Source organism: Hemicordylus capensis, chromosome 2 (assembly GCF_027244095.1).
Source record: "Hemicordylus capensis ecotype Gifberg chromosome 2, rHemCap1.1.pri, whole genome shotgun sequence".
Taxonomy (NCBI): Eukaryota; Metazoa; Chordata; class Lepidosauria; order Squamata; family Cordylidae; genus Hemicordylus; species Hemicordylus capensis.
The window spans coordinates 234,015,864-234,035,991 of record NC_069658.1 but is presented as its reverse complement, the minus strand read 5'-3'; the positions used below and the strand labels follow the sequence as shown (position 1 = coordinate 234,035,991).

Genomic DNA, 20,128 nt, shown 5'->3' with positions numbered 1-20,128 from the left:
TGAGGAAGAGGGAAACTCCCTTAGCAGGGACCCCTTCCTTGGGTGATGCACCCATATCCTCTCACACAGGGGATACTCCTCCAGGGGTTGGGGGGGCCTCTTAGTAGTGGGAGATTCGATCATTAGGAGCATAGAGAGATGGGTCTGTGACCCGCGAGTAGACCGCACGGTTACTTGCCTGCCTGGTGCAAAGGAGGCAGACGTCACACTGCGTCTAGGTAGGCTGTCGGGCAGTTGTTGGAGAGGAGTCAGCTGTCGTGGTGCATGTTGGCACCAATGATGTTGGGAAATACAGTTGGGAGTCCCGGAAGCCAAATTTAGGCTGCTTGGTAGCATACTGAAGTCCACAACCCCGCAGGGTAGCATTCTCTGAAGTGCTACCTGTTCCACATGCAGGGACAGCAAAACAGGCAGAGCTGAGGGGTCTCAATGTGTGGATGAGACGATGGTGCCGGGAGGAGGGGTTTAGAACTGGTGACGGCCACTAGCTTGGATGGCTTTAAAAGGGGCTTAAACAGATTCATGGTGGACAGGTCTATCAATGGCTACTAGTCTGATGGCTGTGGGTCATCTCCAGCCTCAGAGGCAAGATGCCTCTCAATACCAGTTGCAGGGGAGCAACAGCAGGAGAGAGGGCATGCACATACCTCTTGCGTGTGGGCTCCCCAGAGGCATCTAGTGGGCCACTGTGTGAAACAGGATGCTGGACAAGATGGGCCTTGGGCCTGATCCAGCAGGGCTGTTCTTGTGTTCAGAGGAGGGAGTGCTAGGCAACCCCACTGCACAGCAGCAACCCAGCTGCCAAGGCTAATAGCGGAGGGGGGTGGCAGGTATTCCTGATGCCAGTAGCAACCTAGCTACTGGGCATGGAGGAGGCAGTGAAGGGGTGGTGCATGGCCCTTGCTCCCGGGAGCAACAAAGTTTCTCTGCAAATTTTTGGGGACCTGGACAGCCCTTATGCCCTGCAGTAACCCAGCTGCCTAGCACAATGGCTTGGTGCATGGAAAAAGCTTCAGACAGTGCTCAGACCATAATTCCTATTAATCCACACAGAGGAGAAATGATACCAATGCTCCGCATGTGGAGTTTCAGCAAGAACTCGCAGCTTACTGCCATTTCCAGTCAAGTGTGGGACTTGTATGTGTTCTTTGCTCATGGGCATAGCTGTGTCTTCTTCTTAAGATGTCTCTCCCAGTCTACCGGTGTGTAACCATAGTGCAGAACTGGTTATATTTCACGGAAGCAAGTCTCTGACTTTGCAGTCTCATAAGTAAAGAGACTTGTCTGTTAATAGCATGGACATGATAGAATGTCATGAATATTGAGAATAACAAAACCCCTTCTAATTTGATTTGATCCTCACCTCCGAAACCATGAACGTCACTTGGGATACTCCAACCTCACTTGGATTCCTGTGCACATATCTAAGTGCTTTTTAAGGACATTGATACCGTTTCAGTGAGCGTGACCAAAGTGGTGAATAGGGGTCCCCCTCAAACCCTGCCCCCGAGTTTAGTCTTGGGGGGGGGGGTCATGAGTATGTGTGTTTTTTAATTTACAATTTTTTTTACACTTACTCCCTTCGGGGGAGTTGTCCGAGGTAGCGGCGGGGAGGGGGGTGGTCCATGGAGATGCCCCCCACCCCTCTGGCCACTTTTCGACCAGTTTTTCCCCTCAGTGCAGCAGCCATTTTGGAGGCTGCCGTGCCTGTGCAATGGGCCTCTGCATGGCCTGGCCTGACCATAAAGGGAAATAAGGGAGACAAGCAGGCGGAGGGGAAACCTCCACTTACACCACTGCCACCGCCACCTCGAACAACTACCCTGGAGTGGGTAAGTGTAAAACAAAAAAACTTGTGAACCCCCCAGGGGAGTTTGATCCGAGGTCAGGCTGAACAGGGGGTAGTTCAGTTCGACTCTCAACAGTTGAACCAAACTGGTTCAACATCAAACACGTTTGCACATCCCTAGTGGTGAGGAGTCTGGAAACCAAGCAAGCCTCAAGAGGACTGTTTGAAGGAGGTGGGTATCTTTAGCCTGAAGAAAAGAAGACTAAGTAGAGCAGGAAATGAAAGCCATCTTAACTGAAGAGCTCTCCCATCGAAGAAGGAACAAATTTGTTCTCTGCTGCTTCTGAGGACAGGACCAGAACCAGTGGGTTGAAATTATGAGGAAGCAGAGTCAGACTGGACATTAAGAGAAATTTCCTAACTGTAAGAGCTGTCAGTGGAACAGTCTGCCTCATGATGTGGGGGGCTCTCCTTTTAAGGGTTGGTTGGCATAGCAGCCCAATAAGGGCCATAACCACCACGAAAAAGTTCAAAAATAGTCCAAAATCCACTGTTAAATTCTTTCACATAACTTTGAAACATGAAGAAAATCCCACAAGGCCTTAAGGACTTCGTTCTGAATCTCCCTGGCACTAAAAACTGTCTGTGTTTCCAAGTCCTGAAAAACCAGTAGCTGCAAAATCTCCAAAAATTCAATACTATCTTCATATACCTCCTACACTCGCATAGGACATGATCAGCAGTATCAGGGAGGCCACACACAGAGCACAATGTGTACTCCACTTTACCAAGTAAAAACAGTTTTCATGCAAACCACAATGTCCAGACAATATTCTTAGAGTAGCAACTTGCTGTGTTCTGTGAAAAGAGCCCTGGCAATCCATGTCTGGAAGATTTGGGGAAATGTCATAAAAACAACATCCTGTACAGTCTGTGTCCCATCTATACCGCCATTCATTTTTCAACAGCTTCACATATTGACCCTTAATCTCAGACCAGGATAATGGAAATTCAAAATCCATGGACCCCTTCCCCAAGGCTTTCTTGGCCATAGAATCAGCCTCCTAATTTCCCATGATCCCCACATGGGCAGGAATCCAGCAAAATTTTATTAAAACATCTCTAGATCTCAGATCATTATTAAGGTTGCAAATTTCACCGACCAGAGAAGGTGCCCACTGCAAACCCCCATTTTGAATTCCTAACCAGCACAGATTGGGAACCAGAGAAAACTAGAACTTTCCACAAAGACAATCCCTTAGCCCATTTCAGGGCCAACATAATAGCAATTAGTTCGGCCAATATAATACTCAACCTGTCATTTAATCGGTAAGGTAAAGTGTGCTGTCGAGTCGGTGTCGACTTCTGGCGCCCACAGAGCCCTGTGGTTGACTTTAGTAGAATACAGGAGGGGTTTACCATTGTCATTTCCCACGCGGTATGAGATTATGCCTTCAGCATCTTCCTATATCGCTGCTGCCCAATATAGCTGATTCCCATAGTCAGTGGACCAGGTCTCACGATCAGTGAGACCCGGTTTTAACCTGTGAGCGGGAAGGGAGCCCTGGGCGGCCGTATTGGCCGCCCAAACGATGGCCAGCCCCGAGACAGAGCCGGTGGGGGGAGCGGGGGCCCCACAAGCCCCAGTATGCCCTGCGCGAGTGTGCAGGGCATACTGGGGAGACCCCTGAGCCGGGAGGCAGCTTTTCGCCTCCCGGCTGGGGGTCTACCCATAAGTAGGCACGGCACGAAGCCGCGCCGCAGCTACTCACGATGGTAAAAACCAGGTTTGCTGGACCGCTCGCTCTGCAAACCTGCTTTTTACCAGGGGTTCTCGAGCGGGTTTGCCACTCAAGAACCACCGGGCTCGGCTGCAAGCCCGGTGGTTCTTACGGTCACCAAAAATCGGGCTAGCCTCTGCTAGCCCGATTTTTGCTGATCGTGAGAAGCGCCCCAGTATCTCCTTTTAATTCCCAACTCAGGAACAACTAAAGTGGCAGAAACCCTGTCTCCCTATATAGTCCAGAAGCCATCAGTATATATTTTACACCAGTCTTGTTCCTCTGATAGAAGTTCCAACATAGTAATTTTAGTCATAAGAGAATAACTGGTCTTAGGGTCTTTCTCTGGGCCTACTAATGTAACTATTGGAGAATATCAGAGCCAAACAGGAAAGGGCCAAAGTCCCCTCCCATTGTTCATATTCGCCCTCAAAGGGTACTGAGTTTGCCACAACCTAATCCATAATGGGGCAATCTTGCATCATCTGCTCTACAAGGACCTTCCAAATCCCAACTGGGGTCATAAATGGAACCAGTTGTGTTGACCATGTCAAGTTGTAGAATATCCTTAAGGAAATGGGCGTCCCAGAACATCTCATTGTTCTCATGAGAAACCTTTACACAGGACAGGAAGCCACAGTCCAGATGGAACATGGTGAAACAGACTGGTTCCAGATCAGCATAGGAGTATATTTTCTCCTTCTTTATTCAACGTATATGCTGAACATATACTGAGAGAAGCTGGATTGGAAGAAGGTGAGCACGGTTTTAAAGTGGAGGAAGAAACATCAATAACCTGTGCTACGCTGATGACACCACTCTGATAGCTGAGAATGCAGGTGATCAGCAAGCTCTAATAATGAAAGTCAAGGAGCACAGTGAGAAAATGGGACTACAACTAAATGTAAAGAAGACTAAATGAATGACAACAGGCACAGCAACCAGCCTCAGAATAGAGAATGAAGACACTGAAGTGGTAGATAGCTTCTGCCTTTTAGGATCGACCATCCACAGTAAAGGATCCAGCAGTCAAGAAATACGCCTCAGACTAGCACTTGGTAGGGTTGCAACGAAAGCTTTGGAAAGGATATTTAGATGCCGTGACATTTCTATACATACAAAGATTAGAATAGTTCAGACAATGGTTTTTCCCGTGACACTCTATAGATGCGAAAGATGGACTTTGAAGAAGCAAGATAGAAAAACCATTGATGCTTTTGAACTTTGGTTCTGGAGAAGACTTTTGAGGATACCATGGACAGCCAAGAAAAGAAACAAAAGGATCATAGAACAAATCAATCCAGAATTTTCACTCGAGGCACAAATGACCAGGCTCAAACTATCATACTTCACATTATGTGAAAACCCAGCTCCCTTGAGAAGTCCATAATGCTGGGGGAAGTTGAAGGGAAGAAGAGGAAGACCAGCAGCAAAATGGATGGACTCGATTATGACAGCCATGAACGCACCCCTGAAAGACCTTAAAGGTTAAGTTGAAGACAAATCATCCTGGAGAGAATCTATCTATGTGGTCACTAAGAGTCAACACACATTTGAGAGCACTTAATCAATCAATATTCTGATATAAATGGATGGCAAAGTCAGGAGAGGAAAGCAGGTGGGGGTGGGGTTTGCTCAGGTAGCGCCTTTCAGTTTTGCGGGCTGCTGCTGCCCTTCTGCTTGGGGCTCCCAAGCTTGGGGTTCCCAAGCAGAAGGGCAGGTTTTCTCAAGCCGAAAACCTCCAGAGGTGAAATTCAGCTCCCCCGTGCTGGGGAGAGAGTAGGGGATTGGAACAGAAAGCCCCTGAGGTCCATTTCATCTTGAAAACTTGCTGATTCTGTCCAGTAGTGGAAATGCACTGAGGGCCAGTGTTTCCAAGCCAATGTGCCATGGCACGCTACCATGTTATGGGTGGTTGGCCTGTGTGCTGCACTGCCTCGCTCTGAGTCAGCTCCAAAAGCAGAGAGCTTAAACTCCCACAATGCACCAGTAAGGACGCTGGCTCATGGAGTGAGGCATCCTTCCTGGTGCATTGTGGGGTGCATACGCTCCAGCAGGGACGCGAGGGACAGCTACGAATATGAATAAGAATAAAAATTATATGAGAACAAACAGGACAGGGGAAAACTAAAATAAATAAAAATAGTGTGGCATCTTTCCTGCCACTAAAAATAGGTATGTTGGGGGGGGTGGAGTGTGCCCCAATATATTTATTCTGAATGTAATTGCGCCTTGGATGAAAGATTGGGAAACACTGCTTTGAACCCCCTGTTCCTTTTCTGTTCTGGTCATGATGAGTGGCACCCCCTGCTGGTTGGCAAATGACTGGGTGGGAACATGGAAAGCATGATGTGTTCGCATTCCCAAATCCAGGCAGATTGTGCCTTGTAAGATTCACTGCCCCTGCTGCTGCATCCCACCCCACCCTCTCATGGTTTGCGTGGCTCATTTATTAATGTTTTGCATTTATATCCTGCTCTTCCTCCAAGGAGCTATGGGTGGTGTTCATGGCTCTTTTTATCCTCACTACAACCCTGCAAGTAGGTAAGGCTGAGAGATAAGTGACAGACGCAGAGTCACACATTGCAGATGTCAAAACTGAATGAGGATGAAGGAAACACTGCAGGATATTCAAAGAAAATGTTGCCCTATTGTTGTTACTGATGGACACTTTCTTGTGGCATTGCATTACCGGTATTATCTGAAAATGAAGAAGAACGACATGATCTTTGTGGTGAAAGGCTACTCTTTAAGTCATTCCAGACCTTTCCTTTGTTCTGAGATTCCATTTTGAAAAGGCCCAAACACATGTTGGCCTTACTACTTTGTATATTCCTTGTCTAACCCAGCCTGCTATCAACCAGCTGTAAAGTGTCAAGCCATCAGGCAAATACATTTCCTAATCTGTAAGAACCTACCACTGTTGAGGAGAACATTAGGTTTTTGAACTGAATGTTCTGGGGAATTGAAATACCATCATGCATCTGCTCCAATCCAAGAGGGAGATTTTAAATTTACTTTTCAGAGTTCTTGTCAGACAGGGAATACCACACCTTTCTCCTGTCAAAGCAGACACCAGTTTTGTCTGTGACTTCTTGGGCTCGTTGATTCCAGAATGTTATCTTCTGCCTTAGCTTAGCTGAGGGACTCTGAGCTGAGTCCTCGCTGCATTGCTCCTGGGAGTGTGCAGAGATCACTCTGGTGCAAGCTTTTGTTTTGTGATGTGCAGCTTAAGAACTAAGATCTGCTGAGCCTCCTGTCTTAAGCACCAGACAGGAAGAAAGATGACTTGCTTGTACATTTTGACCATGTTAACCTGGTCTGCAAACTGTCATGCTTTTTATACATACTTAAATACATTAGATTTTAAAAAATCACCTTAACCTTTATTTGTGCTGGAAAGCCCGCGCTACCTTAAGAGGTTTTGATATAATCCTCTCTAATAAAACGCTTGGTGTCCGTGCCTCCCTGGCCTGTTCTGGGCATGCGCAGAGTGCATGCCCAGAACAGAGCAAGGGAGACACAACCACCAGCACCCGGCGGCCATCTTGGGCGGCCAGAAGCAGCTGCCCCGAAGAAGCCGGGTAAGTGGTGGCGGGGGACACTGGCCGAGGCGCGGCTGAGGCGGCGGCGGAGCCATGGCCGAGGCCTGGCCGCGCCGCCGAAGCCGGGCGGGGGGAGGAGGCGGCGGGGGAAGCTGGCTGAGGTGGCGGTGGAGCCGCCGCCGAGGCCTGGCGCCGCCGCCGAAGCCGGGCGGCTGAGAGACCTTAGGGCCCTTGCCCGGCCGGGGAGACCGGCCGGGAATGTGAGGCGGGGGTGGGGGCGGCCCAGACCGGACCGGCAGCATGGCCATGGAGGCGGTGGCGAGGGGAAGACTGGGCCCGGGCCCACTTTCGTCAAGTGAGTGAAGTTGCCGGGTGGTGGGTGGAGCGCAAGAGTTTTCTGGGGAGGGGGGAGGGCAAGAGGGAGTGGGGCAAGAGGGAGTGGGGGAGGGGAGGAACAAGGAAACAACAACAACAACAAAAAGGTACTAGCGCCCGTTATTTTAACGGGCTTAAAAATACTAGTTTTGATATAGTTTTGAAGTCTCTCTCATAGGAGAGTGGTGGGGCAATGACACCGAGGGTTCTAAATGAATGGAGGGAGACCAGGGCACTTTCCAGATTAAACCCAATAACAGTATCACTACGGATCTGCTAAGTGTGCTTTCGTACTTCCTTTGCTGTGACACCAGTTCTACGCTGACAGCAAAGTGCCATTCACATTCCCAATGCCTTCTTTCAGATTTTATCTTTGCATTATAGTGCTACAACATTGCATGTGCATCACACACAAAAAGCTGTATTTTCCCGTTATAGGAGTTTGAGATTCTGGGGGGTCGTTTCAATACGATCCTGCCAAGCCAAAGCATGTTACCCGTTGCGGCATGTAATCTGGAAAGCACCCATGGTGTGAAAGGGTTAGCACATAAAACCTGGCCCCTTTCACCACACTCTTGACTTCTTTCCTGTAATATCATTCCCATAGCACCTTTACCTTTTCTGCAATATTATTCCCCATAACCACACCACAGCTGCTCTTGGGAAAGTTTGCATCAGGGACGGTTATTTCATGCTTAACTTAATGACCTTCATGTGCCAGGAGCTCAGGCATGTGGGGAGCACCAGGTCCTTGCTTCCGGGACTGGCTCTTTTCAAAGAAAAATAACTTTCCCCCAAGCAACGAAAGACTTTAGCCACTTCATGAAGCTGCACATGGACCCCATAAGCCTCTCCATCTTCTCTTTCTGCCCACCCGCCTGCCTCGTCTCCAAGGGGAGCAGGCCGAGAGAGTTTGGAGCATCCTCAGAGTGACTTTTTTGGCCACAGAGCTGGTCCGTAAGAACAGTCCTGCTGGATCAGGCTCAAGGCCCAGCTAATCCAGCATCCTGTATCAAACTGTAGCATAGCCCACCAGAGCTGCCTCTGGGAGAAGCCACCATGCAAGAGCTGAGGGCATGCCCTCTCTCTTGCTGTTGCTCCCCTGCAACTGGTATTTAGGGGCATCTTGCCTCCGAGACTGGAGGGGGCCGATAGCCAACTGGCACTAGTAGGTCCCAGTTCTTGAACTGGATTTGGGAGAGAGGGAGGCTCCCGCTACTCCGGATTAAGCAGATGGCCAGAAGATGAGCCAGCATTTGGAGAACTCCACTCCACTTACGCCCCGCCCTTGAAGTCTGCTTTGCGCCCTTAGCATATGCAGCGCGCAGGAAGCATCCTGAAGGACAAGGCAGACAGTGAGTTAAAGTGACAGAGTGGAGATTCCTAGAGCGGTCTGAGAGAGGAAGAGGCTGTGCAGTGGAAGACTCTCCTCCAGCCCCTTTAAACCCGCCCCGCCTTGGTTTCTTGATCTGCTGCACCAACTTTGTCCGGGGACCTGGTGAGTTAATTCGGAATGCATGGGTAGTCCAGCAGGGAAGGCCATGCACGGAAGGAAGGGATGGGGAGTTAGGAAGTGCCCAGGGGCGGGAGTGGGGCTTTAGTGTGTCGGAGAGGCAGATCCCCTCTTTCTCAGCTCCCCACTGAGGATCTGCTCTTTCCTCCCCCGCCCAAACGTATAGATTAGAGGCGATAATAGCAGGATGGTCCCCAAATGCAAAAACAAAGGCAGGGCCTAGAAGGCAGGAGGGGCTCCGTCTAAGGGGTAGAGTGGGGAGGATGGATCCACTAGGAAGAAGGGGGCATTTGCATGAGTGGGGGATTGTGTGTCATTACCTGAGCGGCCCCTTGCTCTGGAAGGAAGGTGAAGATGTCTGATGCTTCCACCTCTGTGGAATCTGGGGGGTGGAGTGGGGTGCTGCAGGGGATGCCAGGCAGGAAAGTGGGGATTGATGGCTTTCCGTATGTAGGGCGGAAAGGCAGGGAGAGAGCCTAAGTCACATGTTGGTCTCACAGATCTTAAGAGCCCCTCTTGCCTTGGCGGTCTTTGTGTTAAAAGAGAAGCTTGCAGAAGTCGAAGGGGATCTCTCAGTAGTTCTGGAAGCAGCCCCTTCAAGTACACAGCAAAGATGGGAGAGGAAGACTCAGCTGTCGCTGAAGAAGGAAGAAGCCCTCTTGCCATCCAGCCTGCAAACAGCGAGGGAGACTATGGGGGAAATGTGCAGAAGATGCTGGGTGAGGACACCACCAGCCCCGATATATGGCACCAGCATTTTCGGCAGTTCTACTACCAGGGGGCTGAGGGGCCCCGAGAGGTTTGCAGCCAACTTTACAGCCTTTGTTGTCGGTGGCTCAAACCAGAACAAAACACAAAGATGCAGATGCTGGACCTGGTGATCCTGGAGCAGTTCCTGACCATCCTGCCCCCAGAGATGGAGAGCTGGGTCAGAAAATGTGGAGCAGAGACCAGTTCCCAGGCAGTGGCCCTGGCAGAAGGTTTCCTCCTGAGCCAGGCGGAGGCCAAGAAGCAGGAAGAGCAGCAGGTGAGAGTGTCAGTTTCATTCTGTTACCCATTTGGGGGAGAGGGGAAAGGTTCCAGGAACTCTTGTCCCATATTTGTTCTGTAATTGTTCCTATTTGTTCCCACTATACTTTACCTTGCCATTCCATTTTGAAATGTTGATATTCTACCTTTAGATTTTTAAAAACCCCATCACATAGCTAGGAAAATTTATTTAAAACAGGAGTACTTTAATAGAAATTAGCAGACATGAAGGGAGAAAAAATATAGCAGCCACAAATAGTGAGCCACAAAATCCACTACTATTCTTAACCAGAAATGTAAACTGTGTTACCTCTGAAATGATGTTGCCCATCCTTGTGCCTGGAAACCAAGAGAGACATAGCTTAGGGGACCTCCCTGGACCAGGAGTTCCACCATCCTGGAGCCACTGCTGAGAACAGGGATGTGCATGAAATTTGCTTGAATCAATCTAAATTCAAATTAAACTTGCATTGATTCTAATTCAAAACCATTGAATAAGGTGGATATTTGCTCAAATCGATTCAAATATGTTGAAGTTGAATCGGATCTCCACTCTATTCAATGGTTTCAAATTCAAATTTGATTCAAATTCAAATTTGATTCAAATTCAAATCGATTTGAGTGAATTTCATGTACATTCCTACCTGATCCTGTCTTGGGGTACCTTAAGCAGTGAGCGTGGTGATGCATCCCCAAGGAAAAAACTGTCTGTGTGGTTGTGTTTATAAGGGAGAAAGCAGTTCTAGGTGTAAACTATTTCTCAATCTGCCTCCCCATTCCCTTTCTGGGCTTCACACTGTTCTTTCAGGGCCAAAAGGTGTCAAAAGCGGTTCCTGATTTCTCCGAGGTAGAGGAGGCTGCCTCTGACCCCAGCGAGAGACCACTGTTCAGATGGACTGTAGAAGAGAGTGAAGAAGATGCCACTTTGCTAGGTAAGGAGTAATAGGGTGGATTTGCTGAAAGGGTTTCTGTGAGGTGGCCTGCTGATTTCATGGCCTTCCCATCTTTCCTGGAAGGTACAAGATCAGCTTGAAAGGCCAGAGGAATGGAGGAGGATTAAGGGGGCATATCTTTACTTGGTTTCTTTCTCTTGGGTATTCCTGAAATCTCTGGCCTGCTCTTGCACTCTGGGTGGTACTTTGTGTGTGAGGAAAACATTTTGGCAGCAGCTGGAGATGTGTTTATTGGCATAGTCTTTTAATATTGTCTGGTTTCAGTTCTTGTACTGTGGCTGTCTGAATCTGTATTTATTATGCTGCCAGATTTTTTATTTTTAAAAATTATGTAGTTCTCGGGTGTAGGCTGTCTTAGGACTGTATGACTGAAAGACAGTATTTAGAAATAATACATAAAACAATCCAACACGAGAAAGACCCTTGAATCCTCAGGCATCATTTTGGTCCCCTTCACAGGTGGAATCCCACTGACTCTCAGTTCTGGGCCTTCTACTCTTTGTGGTGGAACAGAGACAGTCTCAGTGCAGCTGGATAAGGTAAGGGAGGGCTCATGCACGAGGGAAACGGGGTGCAGTTTTTCCTTTGGCCTGAAATAATCTGCATCCCCCCCCCCCAGCTTATGCTGTCAAAGTCGCCCTCCAAAGAAAGTTTTAAATGCCCCTGGGGAAACTACCAGCCACCTCACCTTTCCTGTCTTCTTGTACTGCTACCTTATCTCTGAAGAGAAACTGTTTCCTTCTTCTTCCAGGATCCAGTGATCTTTGAGGAAGTAGCTGTAAATTTCTCGGAGGAGGAGTGGGCTTTGTTGGATCCAGACGAAAGGGCTCTGCACAGAGAAATCATGGAGGAAACCTGTGAACATCTGGCCTCTCTGGGTAAGGACCCTCCCTCTCTTTGCTGCTATTGGTGACCCGATGGGCTGTGATTGAGAACGTCGGTGGCTTTTCCACCTCTCTTGAATGCACAAGGCCACGTACGTAAAACCCTGAAGAGAACAGTAGTAGTTTTGTGGTCACACAGTCTTCAAATGGTGAGAGTTATCCCTCGCTTTGCCTCCGCTGGGTCTAGTTTTTGGCACATAAGAGAGAGATCTAGTTCTTCAACAATTCCTGCAGAACCTATTTTCACACTCTCATCTTCATGCTTATACAAAACTTGAAGGAAGTCCCTATGCTTTCCTCATCAGGAGGGAGATTTCCACAGGAGTTTTAAGGGCTGCACTCCTGTTGGCTGAAGTAATTATTAATACAGGCAAACCTCGCTAATCATGGACCTGGCATCCATGGTTTTCGGGTAATTGCCACCTGACCTCAGTATATACAATAAAAATTGGCAATTAAAGGGTTAAGATTCATGTATTCGCAGGTCAGGGATGGGCGGAAATGATCTCCAAGATCATTTCTGCCTTCCATTTTCTGGACAGGAGATTTTTTTGTGGCAGGTGGAGGGAGTAAAAAAAACACAATTTTACCAGGAAAACCCCCAGAATTTTGGACTTTGGGGGGACATTGCTGGACAGCTGGTGGGGGGGGGGCAGGACACATAGCTTGGTAGGACACTTCTCCCCCCACCCATTCCCCCTGCTTTCAGTCCTTTTTGCCCCATTTTTCACTGCCTTGGGAACCTACCCCCCTATTCCAAGTTCCCTCCCTGGCATCTCCAAGATAGGGCTGAGAGATTCCTGCCTGCAACCTTGGAGAAGCTGCTGCCAGTCTGTGAAGAAAATACTGAGCTAGATAGACCAATGGTTTGACTCAGTATATGGCAGCTTCCTATGTTCCTATGTTCCCTTAACCCTAATGCCCTGATATCAGTGGTTTCACTACCCCCCTCCCCACTGGCCCAGTGGAATAGAACTGCTGTGGATAACAGGGTTTTCCTGTACTTCCTCAGATCCAGGTTTCTCCCTACCATCCTGAAATATATATAACTCCCCTCTGGTCAAATCTGGTACAGGATGGTTTCCTTTCATAAAAATATTTATTTATTTATTTATTTATTTATTTTATTTCCACTTTTTAATTGAACTGCAAATACAGGGAAACTCTGTATTCACAGATTCACCATCTGTGGTTTCACATATCTGCAGGTGTTTAATTGACACCCATTTTCATTATCCTTGGATACGAAAGGGTTAAAACCAACATATCCACAGTTCCTAGAGGGCCGAGAGTGACCACTGAGGTTATTTCCAGCTGCCATATTGTCTACAGTTACCATCTCCAGTTACCAACAGATACCTCTAGTGGCAACTCAGAGGTGGGCCTTCTCTATAGCTGCTCCTGAGCTGTGGAATGCACTTCTGCAGAATTCCATGGTTGGAGTTCATTGTTGGCCTTCAAGAGAGCCCTTAAAACCTTATCTGATTGGCCTGGCCTTCCAGGGTTTTAAAACTGTTTTAAATGTTTTAATTGTTAATGGTTTTAAACTGTTTTTAAATTGTCATTTTTTAAGAATTGTCAAAAAAAATTAAAATGACTGATTCACAGTTTTTGTTTTTGTTTTAAAGCAGTTCTTAAATTCCTTGCCACGAGATTCCTTACTTGCAGCTGTGATGTTTCCCTCCCTCTTTTCTCCCCCGCGTATTGCTTATCTCAAGGGAAGAAATTTAAGAACTGCTGAGACAGTCAGTATTAACAACTGAAGATGGTGCATTTACACTGTGACTGCTTTTGCTTTAACCTGTAGCATCTGGTGAATGATATTTTATTTTTTGCACAAATAAAGAAGTCTTGGTGGAAAGAACCATTTTTGGAACATTTTTATTGAAAAGCAGGAAATACATGGTTGTAGTAGTAGTTGGACCAATGGCAGCTGCTAAGCAGTGCTCTCTAACTTTTCATCTGTGTGCGGAATGAGTTTTGTTCCAGGCGGTAGTATTAATGCAGTGTACACGCACGCATTCAGAGTGGCACCTTCCTGATTCAACCTGAGCAAGATCTAAAATTGATTAAATTAACTAATTAGTGGACATTAAAAAAATTCTGTCTTGAGGGTCTTAAGGAGAAGTGCTTGTTTTGACAGGAAGCGTGTTCCAAAGCCCTGGGGCAGCCACAGAGGAGGCCTGGTCCCAAGTCACAACCAAATCAGCCAGTGGCAACTGTAACTGGACCCCCCCAGATTATCTTAATAGGCGGCAGAGTTCATGACAAAGGAGGCGCTCTCTTAAATACCCTGTATCTAAGCCATTAGAGCTTTTGTAGGTAATAACTAGCACTGTGTATAATAACTAGCACTGGAACATATTGGCAGCTAGTGCAGTTGTCTCTTTGGGTTATCCCAGAGACCAGTCTGGCTGCCACATTCTGCATCAATTGTAGCTTCTGTACGACATGCAAAGGCAGCCCCATGTAGAGTGCATTACAGTAGTCAAGCTATGTTTATGCACACTCTGACTGCTAGTTACAGGTCATTATAACAGGGGTACTTAATACGTGGCAGAATCTGCTTTCATTTGAGACTTACGTAGTGTTTTTTCAAAAATCAGCAAATTGGGTTTCTTCTGTGATCTGAAGCTCCATTTCTCCCTTGCTGGGGAAACTTTGTTTTCTCTTGCAGGTGATAGATGGGAGAGTGAGAGAGATTGTGAACCTCAGAGATGGAAAATGGAAGCAAACTATCTGTGGGTGAAGAAATCTGATACAGCTGAATGCTCTGACGTCGATGAAATTACGGTTCAAAGAAAGGATTGCAAAGGAAGCACAATGAATAAATACCCTAAATGGGCAAATCTCTTAAACAAGAGCTCATATCAAAGAATTCATCTAGGTGAGAAGAAATACATATGCACAGAATGCGGAAAGAGCTTCAACAGCAGATCACACTTTGCTTCCCATGAAAGAATCCACACAGGGGAGAAACCATATCAGTGCTCTGTCTGTGGAAAGAGCTTCTGCCAGAACTCACAACTTACTCGCCATCAAAGAATCCACACAGGCATGAAACCATATCAGTGCTCACTGTGTGAGAAGAACTTCAGCCGGAACTCAGACCTTACCTACCATGAAAGAATCCACACAGGAGAGAAACCACATCAATGCTCAGTGTGTGGAAAGAGCTTCATAAAGAAATCAAGTCTTACTTCACATCAAAGACTCCACACAGGGATGAAACCATATCAATGTTCGATGTGTGAGAAAAGCTTCAACCGGAATCAAGACCTAATATACCATGAAAGAATCCACACAGGGGAGAAACCATATCAATGCTCAGTTTGTGGGAAAAGCTTTTACATTAATTCACATCTTACTCGCCATCAAAGAATCCACACAGGCGTGAAACCATATCAGTGCTCAATGTGTGGGAAGAGCTTCAGTCGGCATGAAGATCAAATTTACCATGAAAGAATCCACACAGGAGAGAAACCACATCAGTGTTCGGTGTGTGGAAGGAGCTTCAGAAAGGCCTCAGAACTTACTCGCCATCAAATAAACCACAAAGAGGAAAAACCAAATCAGTGCTTTGTACGTGGACAGAGCTTCAGCAAGAATGCACAACTTACAGCCCATCAGAGAATCCACACAGACTCTAAACCATATAAATGCTCTCTGTGTGGGAGGAGATTCAGCCAGAATGATGACCTTATCTACCATCAAAGAAGTCACACAAGGGAGAAACCCTATCAGTGCTCTGTGTGTGGAAAGGCTTTCAGCTTGAATTCACACCTTACTCGCCATCAAAGAATCCACACGGGAGTGAAACCATATCATTGTTCGGTGTGTGGGAAGAGCTTCCGCCAGAGCGAAGAACTTACTGTCCATTCAAGAGTGCACACAGGGGAGAAACCATATCGGTGCCCAGAATGTGGAAAGAGCTTCCGTCAAAGACAAGCCTTTGCTGCCCATCAAAGAATCCACACAGGAGAGAAACCATATCCATGCTTAGTATGTGGGAAATGCTTTACTCAGAACTCCAATCTTAATCAACATCTAAGAATTCACAGAGGGGAAAAACCATATCAATGTTCAGTGTGTGGAAGGAGTTTCAGGTCCCTTTCAAATCTAAACAAACACCAAAACATCCACTTACAGGAGAGACCATTGAAATACTCCGAAATTATCAGCCCCTTGGGTAGCAGCTTGTCTCTTCTCTCATAACTTATCTCTTTTCAGTAAGGTACCAAGTAGTCAATGATCTTTAAGTAGTAAAGACAAGAGATCATTTCAAATACAGTGTGGGCCTTGTATATGTTCCTCAGTCATGAGCATAGCTGCTCCCTTGGTCTGTTCTAGTGGAAGAGACGCCTCTTTATTAAGATGTCCCTCCCAGTCAGCCAAGCGCCTAACTCTAATGCAGAACTGGTTCTGTTTCACTCCAAAGAGAAGTAAGTCCCTGATTTTGCAGACTCCTTAGAGGGACCTTTTTGTTAATGGCAAGGACACTATAGAGGGTCAGGAATAAAATCACTACTCCTCTCAATCCTGGCCTAGAAAAATATGCATACTCACTGGGATTCCTGTGCCCAGTTCTGGGCTGCCCGTAAGCAGGACATTGATGAACTGGGAGGGGATCAGAGGTGGGCAACCAAGATGGTGAGGGGGCTGGAGATCAAGTCCTATGAGGAATGTTTGAGGGAGCTGGGTATCGCTAGCCTGGAGAAGTGAAGACTATGGGGAGATATGAGAACTGTCTTCGAATATCTGAAGGACTATTGCATTGAACAGGGTTCTCAGCCTATGGTACTCCAAATGTTGCTGAACTACAACTCCCAGTATCCCCAGCCACAATAAAATTTGCAGCTGGGAAAGATGAGAGTAGTAGTTCAGCAACATCTGGAGTAGCACAGGTTGAGCACCTCTGACATAGGAGGAACAGATTTGTTCTTTGCTGAATTGTCCTCTCTGCCCTCCTGTAAAAACCCTCCTGTAACAACCCCAGACCTAAGCAGGTCTGCCCTGGTTCGCATTCGAATGGGAGACTACATGTGTGAGCACTGTAAGATATTCCCCTTAGGGGATGGGGCCACTGGGAAGAACGTCTGCATGCTTTCATGCAAAAGATTCCAAGTTCCCTCCCTGGCATCTCCAAGATAGGAATGGAAGAGACTCCTGCCTACAACATTGGAGAAGCCGCTGCCAGATGGTGTAAACAATACTGAGCTGAATGGCCCAAGGGTCTTACTTGGTATAAGGCAGCTTCCTGTGTTCCTATGCTTTTGTGTATGGGACTAGAACCACTGGGTTGACATTTTTAAGAAAGCAGATTTAGTTTAGGCCTTAGGTGGAATTTCTTAACTGTAACAGTGGTTGGACAGTGGAACAGTCTGCCTCATGCAGTGGTGAGCTCTCCTTCACTAGAAGTTTCCTAAGAGAAGTTGGATAGCCACCTGTTAGGGATGCTGGAGCAGTTTCCCTTTCTGAGGAGCAGGTTGCTGCAGGAGGGTTCTGAAGTCCCTTCCAACTCAGAAACTCCCAGATTGTATTATGACCTCCAGCAATGAGAGGGCACCGGAGCCCCCAAGCCTATTCTGATCATGTTCAGTAGCACCATCTGCTTGTTGCAGAAGCACTGGATGGGACCCTAGAAAGCTTGAGACTTTTGCATCCCAGTCTCCATGAGGATTCCGTCTTGGAAGATGGGCTGTTGTGCCCATCTTAACCCTTCCATCATTAGCATGGCTCATATATTAAAGTTTTGCATTTATATTTATAGCTCCTTCTTCCATGGAGCTCTGGATGGTGTACAGGGTTATTTTTCTCCTCACTACAGCCCTGTGAGGTAGGTTTGGTGGAGAGATCACTCACTGAAGATGTGAAAGTTTAGAGCAGAGGTGCGGGGAATCTTTCAGGCCAAGACAATTTTCCTCTGCTGAAATTACTGTCAGATGTTTTCATGCAACTAGTATTACTAGAGTGACATTGTATTACTATCAGGAAATAAAAAATAATGACATTCGCTTGATTTATTTTACACCACCTTCACCTGCTGCTCCTGGGACATTTATCCTGAAGCCATGAGAGAAGTTTGCATCAGTGACATCTACGGAGGGTTCGGTGTGAGGACATTTCGATGGATCCATCTTATCTTATTTATGTATTATTTCTCTGTGTAAACTGCCCTGAGCCATTTTTGGAAGGGCAGTATAGAAATTGAATAAATAATAATCATAATAATTTAATGTTCCATGTGCCAGGTGGTGCATAGATGCTGGGTGTGTTGGGGAGTGCCATAGTCGCTTGCTTCCAGGGTTGGCTCTTTTCCTGCCTCTCAAGCAAAGATTTGAATCCACATCGTTGTTAGCATGGGGTGCATGCCCCCATTGTTGGGCTGGAAATTCCAAGCCGACTGACTGACTGACTGCTCCTCATGTCGCCACTCCCTCATGCTGAGCTCAACAGAGAGCCAGTGGGTGATCTCACACTTGACAACCCAGTGACAACCCAACCAGTCAGCATGGTGGAGTGGGCAGCTCACCTGCCTAGCAGCAACCCAGCTGCCCAAGTCAACGGCGAGGCGGGCAGATGCCCAATGGTGACCCAGTTGACAGGCATTTGTGGGGGGGTGGCAGATGTGCCCAATAGCAGTCTAGCTGCAGGGCATGGTAGAGGGGGCAGTGAATCCTCACTGCACAGCTCTTGGGAGAGTGCAGAGATTAGGGATGTGCACAGAACTGGTTCGGAGGCCCTTTATGGGCCTGGGCTTCCGAACCGGTTCGAATGGCGGGTGGTTCTGCCGGTTCAAAGGCAGAGGTTGCTGCTTTAAGGGTGGGGGAGGGTGCACTTACCCCTCCTGCCGCTCTTCCCCGCCAGCGCTCCATTTTTAGTAAGTCCATGGGGCAACAGCGAACCTCCTTGCCGCCCCATTTACCAGATATACCAAGAAGTATCTGACATGCTGGAGCATCAGATACTTCCGGGTATATCCAGTAAACGGGGGCAAATGGGGCGGCAGGGAGGTACACTGCCACCCCATGGACTTAAAATGGAGCATCAGTGGTGGGAGGGGTAAGTGCACCCCCCCCTTAAAACAGCACCCCCTCGCCTTCGAGCCTCCCCCACCCTGTTCTGTGCACATCCCTAGCAGAGATCACTATGGTGCAAGCTTTTTCCCCCCTGATGTGCAGCTTAAGAACTATGAAGATCTGCGGAGCCTCCTGTCTTAAACACCAGACAGGAAGAAAGATGCTTTGCTTGTACATTTTGACCACGTTAACCTTGTCTGTCTGCAAACTGTCATGCTAAGTGTGCTTTTGTACTTCCTGTGTTGTGACACCAGTTCTGCGCTGACAGCAAGGTGCCGTTCACGCTTCCGATGCCTTCTTTCGGACTTTATCTTTGCATTATAGTGCTACAACGTTGCATGTGCATCACAAAAAAGAAGCTGTATTTTCCCCTTGTAGGGAAATGTGGTGTAGGCTATCTTAGGACTGTATGACTGAAAGGCAGGGTTGAGAAATAGAAATAATACATAATACAGAAAACAATCCAACACGAGAAAGGCCCTTGAGTCCTCAGGCATCATTTTGGTCACCTTTACAGGTGGTGGAATCACACTGACTCTCAATTCTGGGCCTTCTAGTCTTTGTGGTGGAGCAGAGACAGTCTCAGTGCAGCTGGACAAGGTAGGGGAGGGATCATGCAGGAGGGAAATGGGGTACAGTGTTTCCTTGGGCTTGAAAGAATCTACATTTTTCACTTGGCTCATGCTGTCAAAGTCCACCACCACCACCGCCAGAGAAAGTTTTAAATGCCCCTGTGGATACTTTGGGTCCAGCCACTTCACCTTTCCTGTCTTCTTGTACTGCTTACTCATCTCTGCGGAGAAACTGTTTCCTTCTTCTTCCAGGATCCAGTGACCTTTGAGGAGGTGGCTGTGATTTTCTTGGAGGAGGAGTGGGCTCTGTTGGATTCGGACAAGAGGGCTCTGCACAGAGAAGTCATGGAGGAAACCTGTGGACACCTGGCTTCTCTGGGTAAGGCTCCTTCCTCCCTTTGTTGCTATTGGTGACCTGATGGGCTGTGATCAGCAACATTGATGACTCTTCCACGTCTCTTGCATGCACAAATATATGATTACCATAAATTTTCAATGCTCTTCTAACCACTTTAGAGTAGTTATGAACAGCATTACAATATAAACTCTCAAGCCTTCTTCAAACATTATGAGCACCCTGTGCGCTCACAGAACCACCCAGGTTGCAG

At 47.4% G+C, this 20,128-nt stretch overlaps 1 protein-coding gene across 1 annotated transcript in view; it reads left to right on the top strand.

The window, feature by feature from the left end:
• The window catches only part of LOC128343845 (zinc finger protein 850-like), a 60,573-nt gene extending 42,339 nt beyond the window's left edge, over window positions 1-18,234 (top strand). The window contains exons 10-15 of the mRNA XM_053293278.1: window positions 8,878-8,988; window positions 9,504-10,030; window positions 10,841-10,964; window positions 11,445-11,524; window positions 11,737-11,863; window positions 14,547-18,234. Coding sequence (XP_053149253.1) covers window positions 8,878-8,988; window positions 9,504-10,030; window positions 10,841-10,964; window positions 11,445-11,524; window positions 11,737-11,863; window positions 14,547-16,084 — 2,507 coding nt within the window. The 3' untranslated portion in view covers window positions 16,085-18,234. The remainder of the gene's footprint in view (window positions 1-8,877; window positions 8,989-9,503; window positions 10,031-10,840; window positions 10,965-11,444; window positions 11,525-11,736; window positions 11,864-14,546) is intronic.
• The last annotated feature ends 1,894 nt before the right edge of the window (window positions 18,235-20,128 follow it).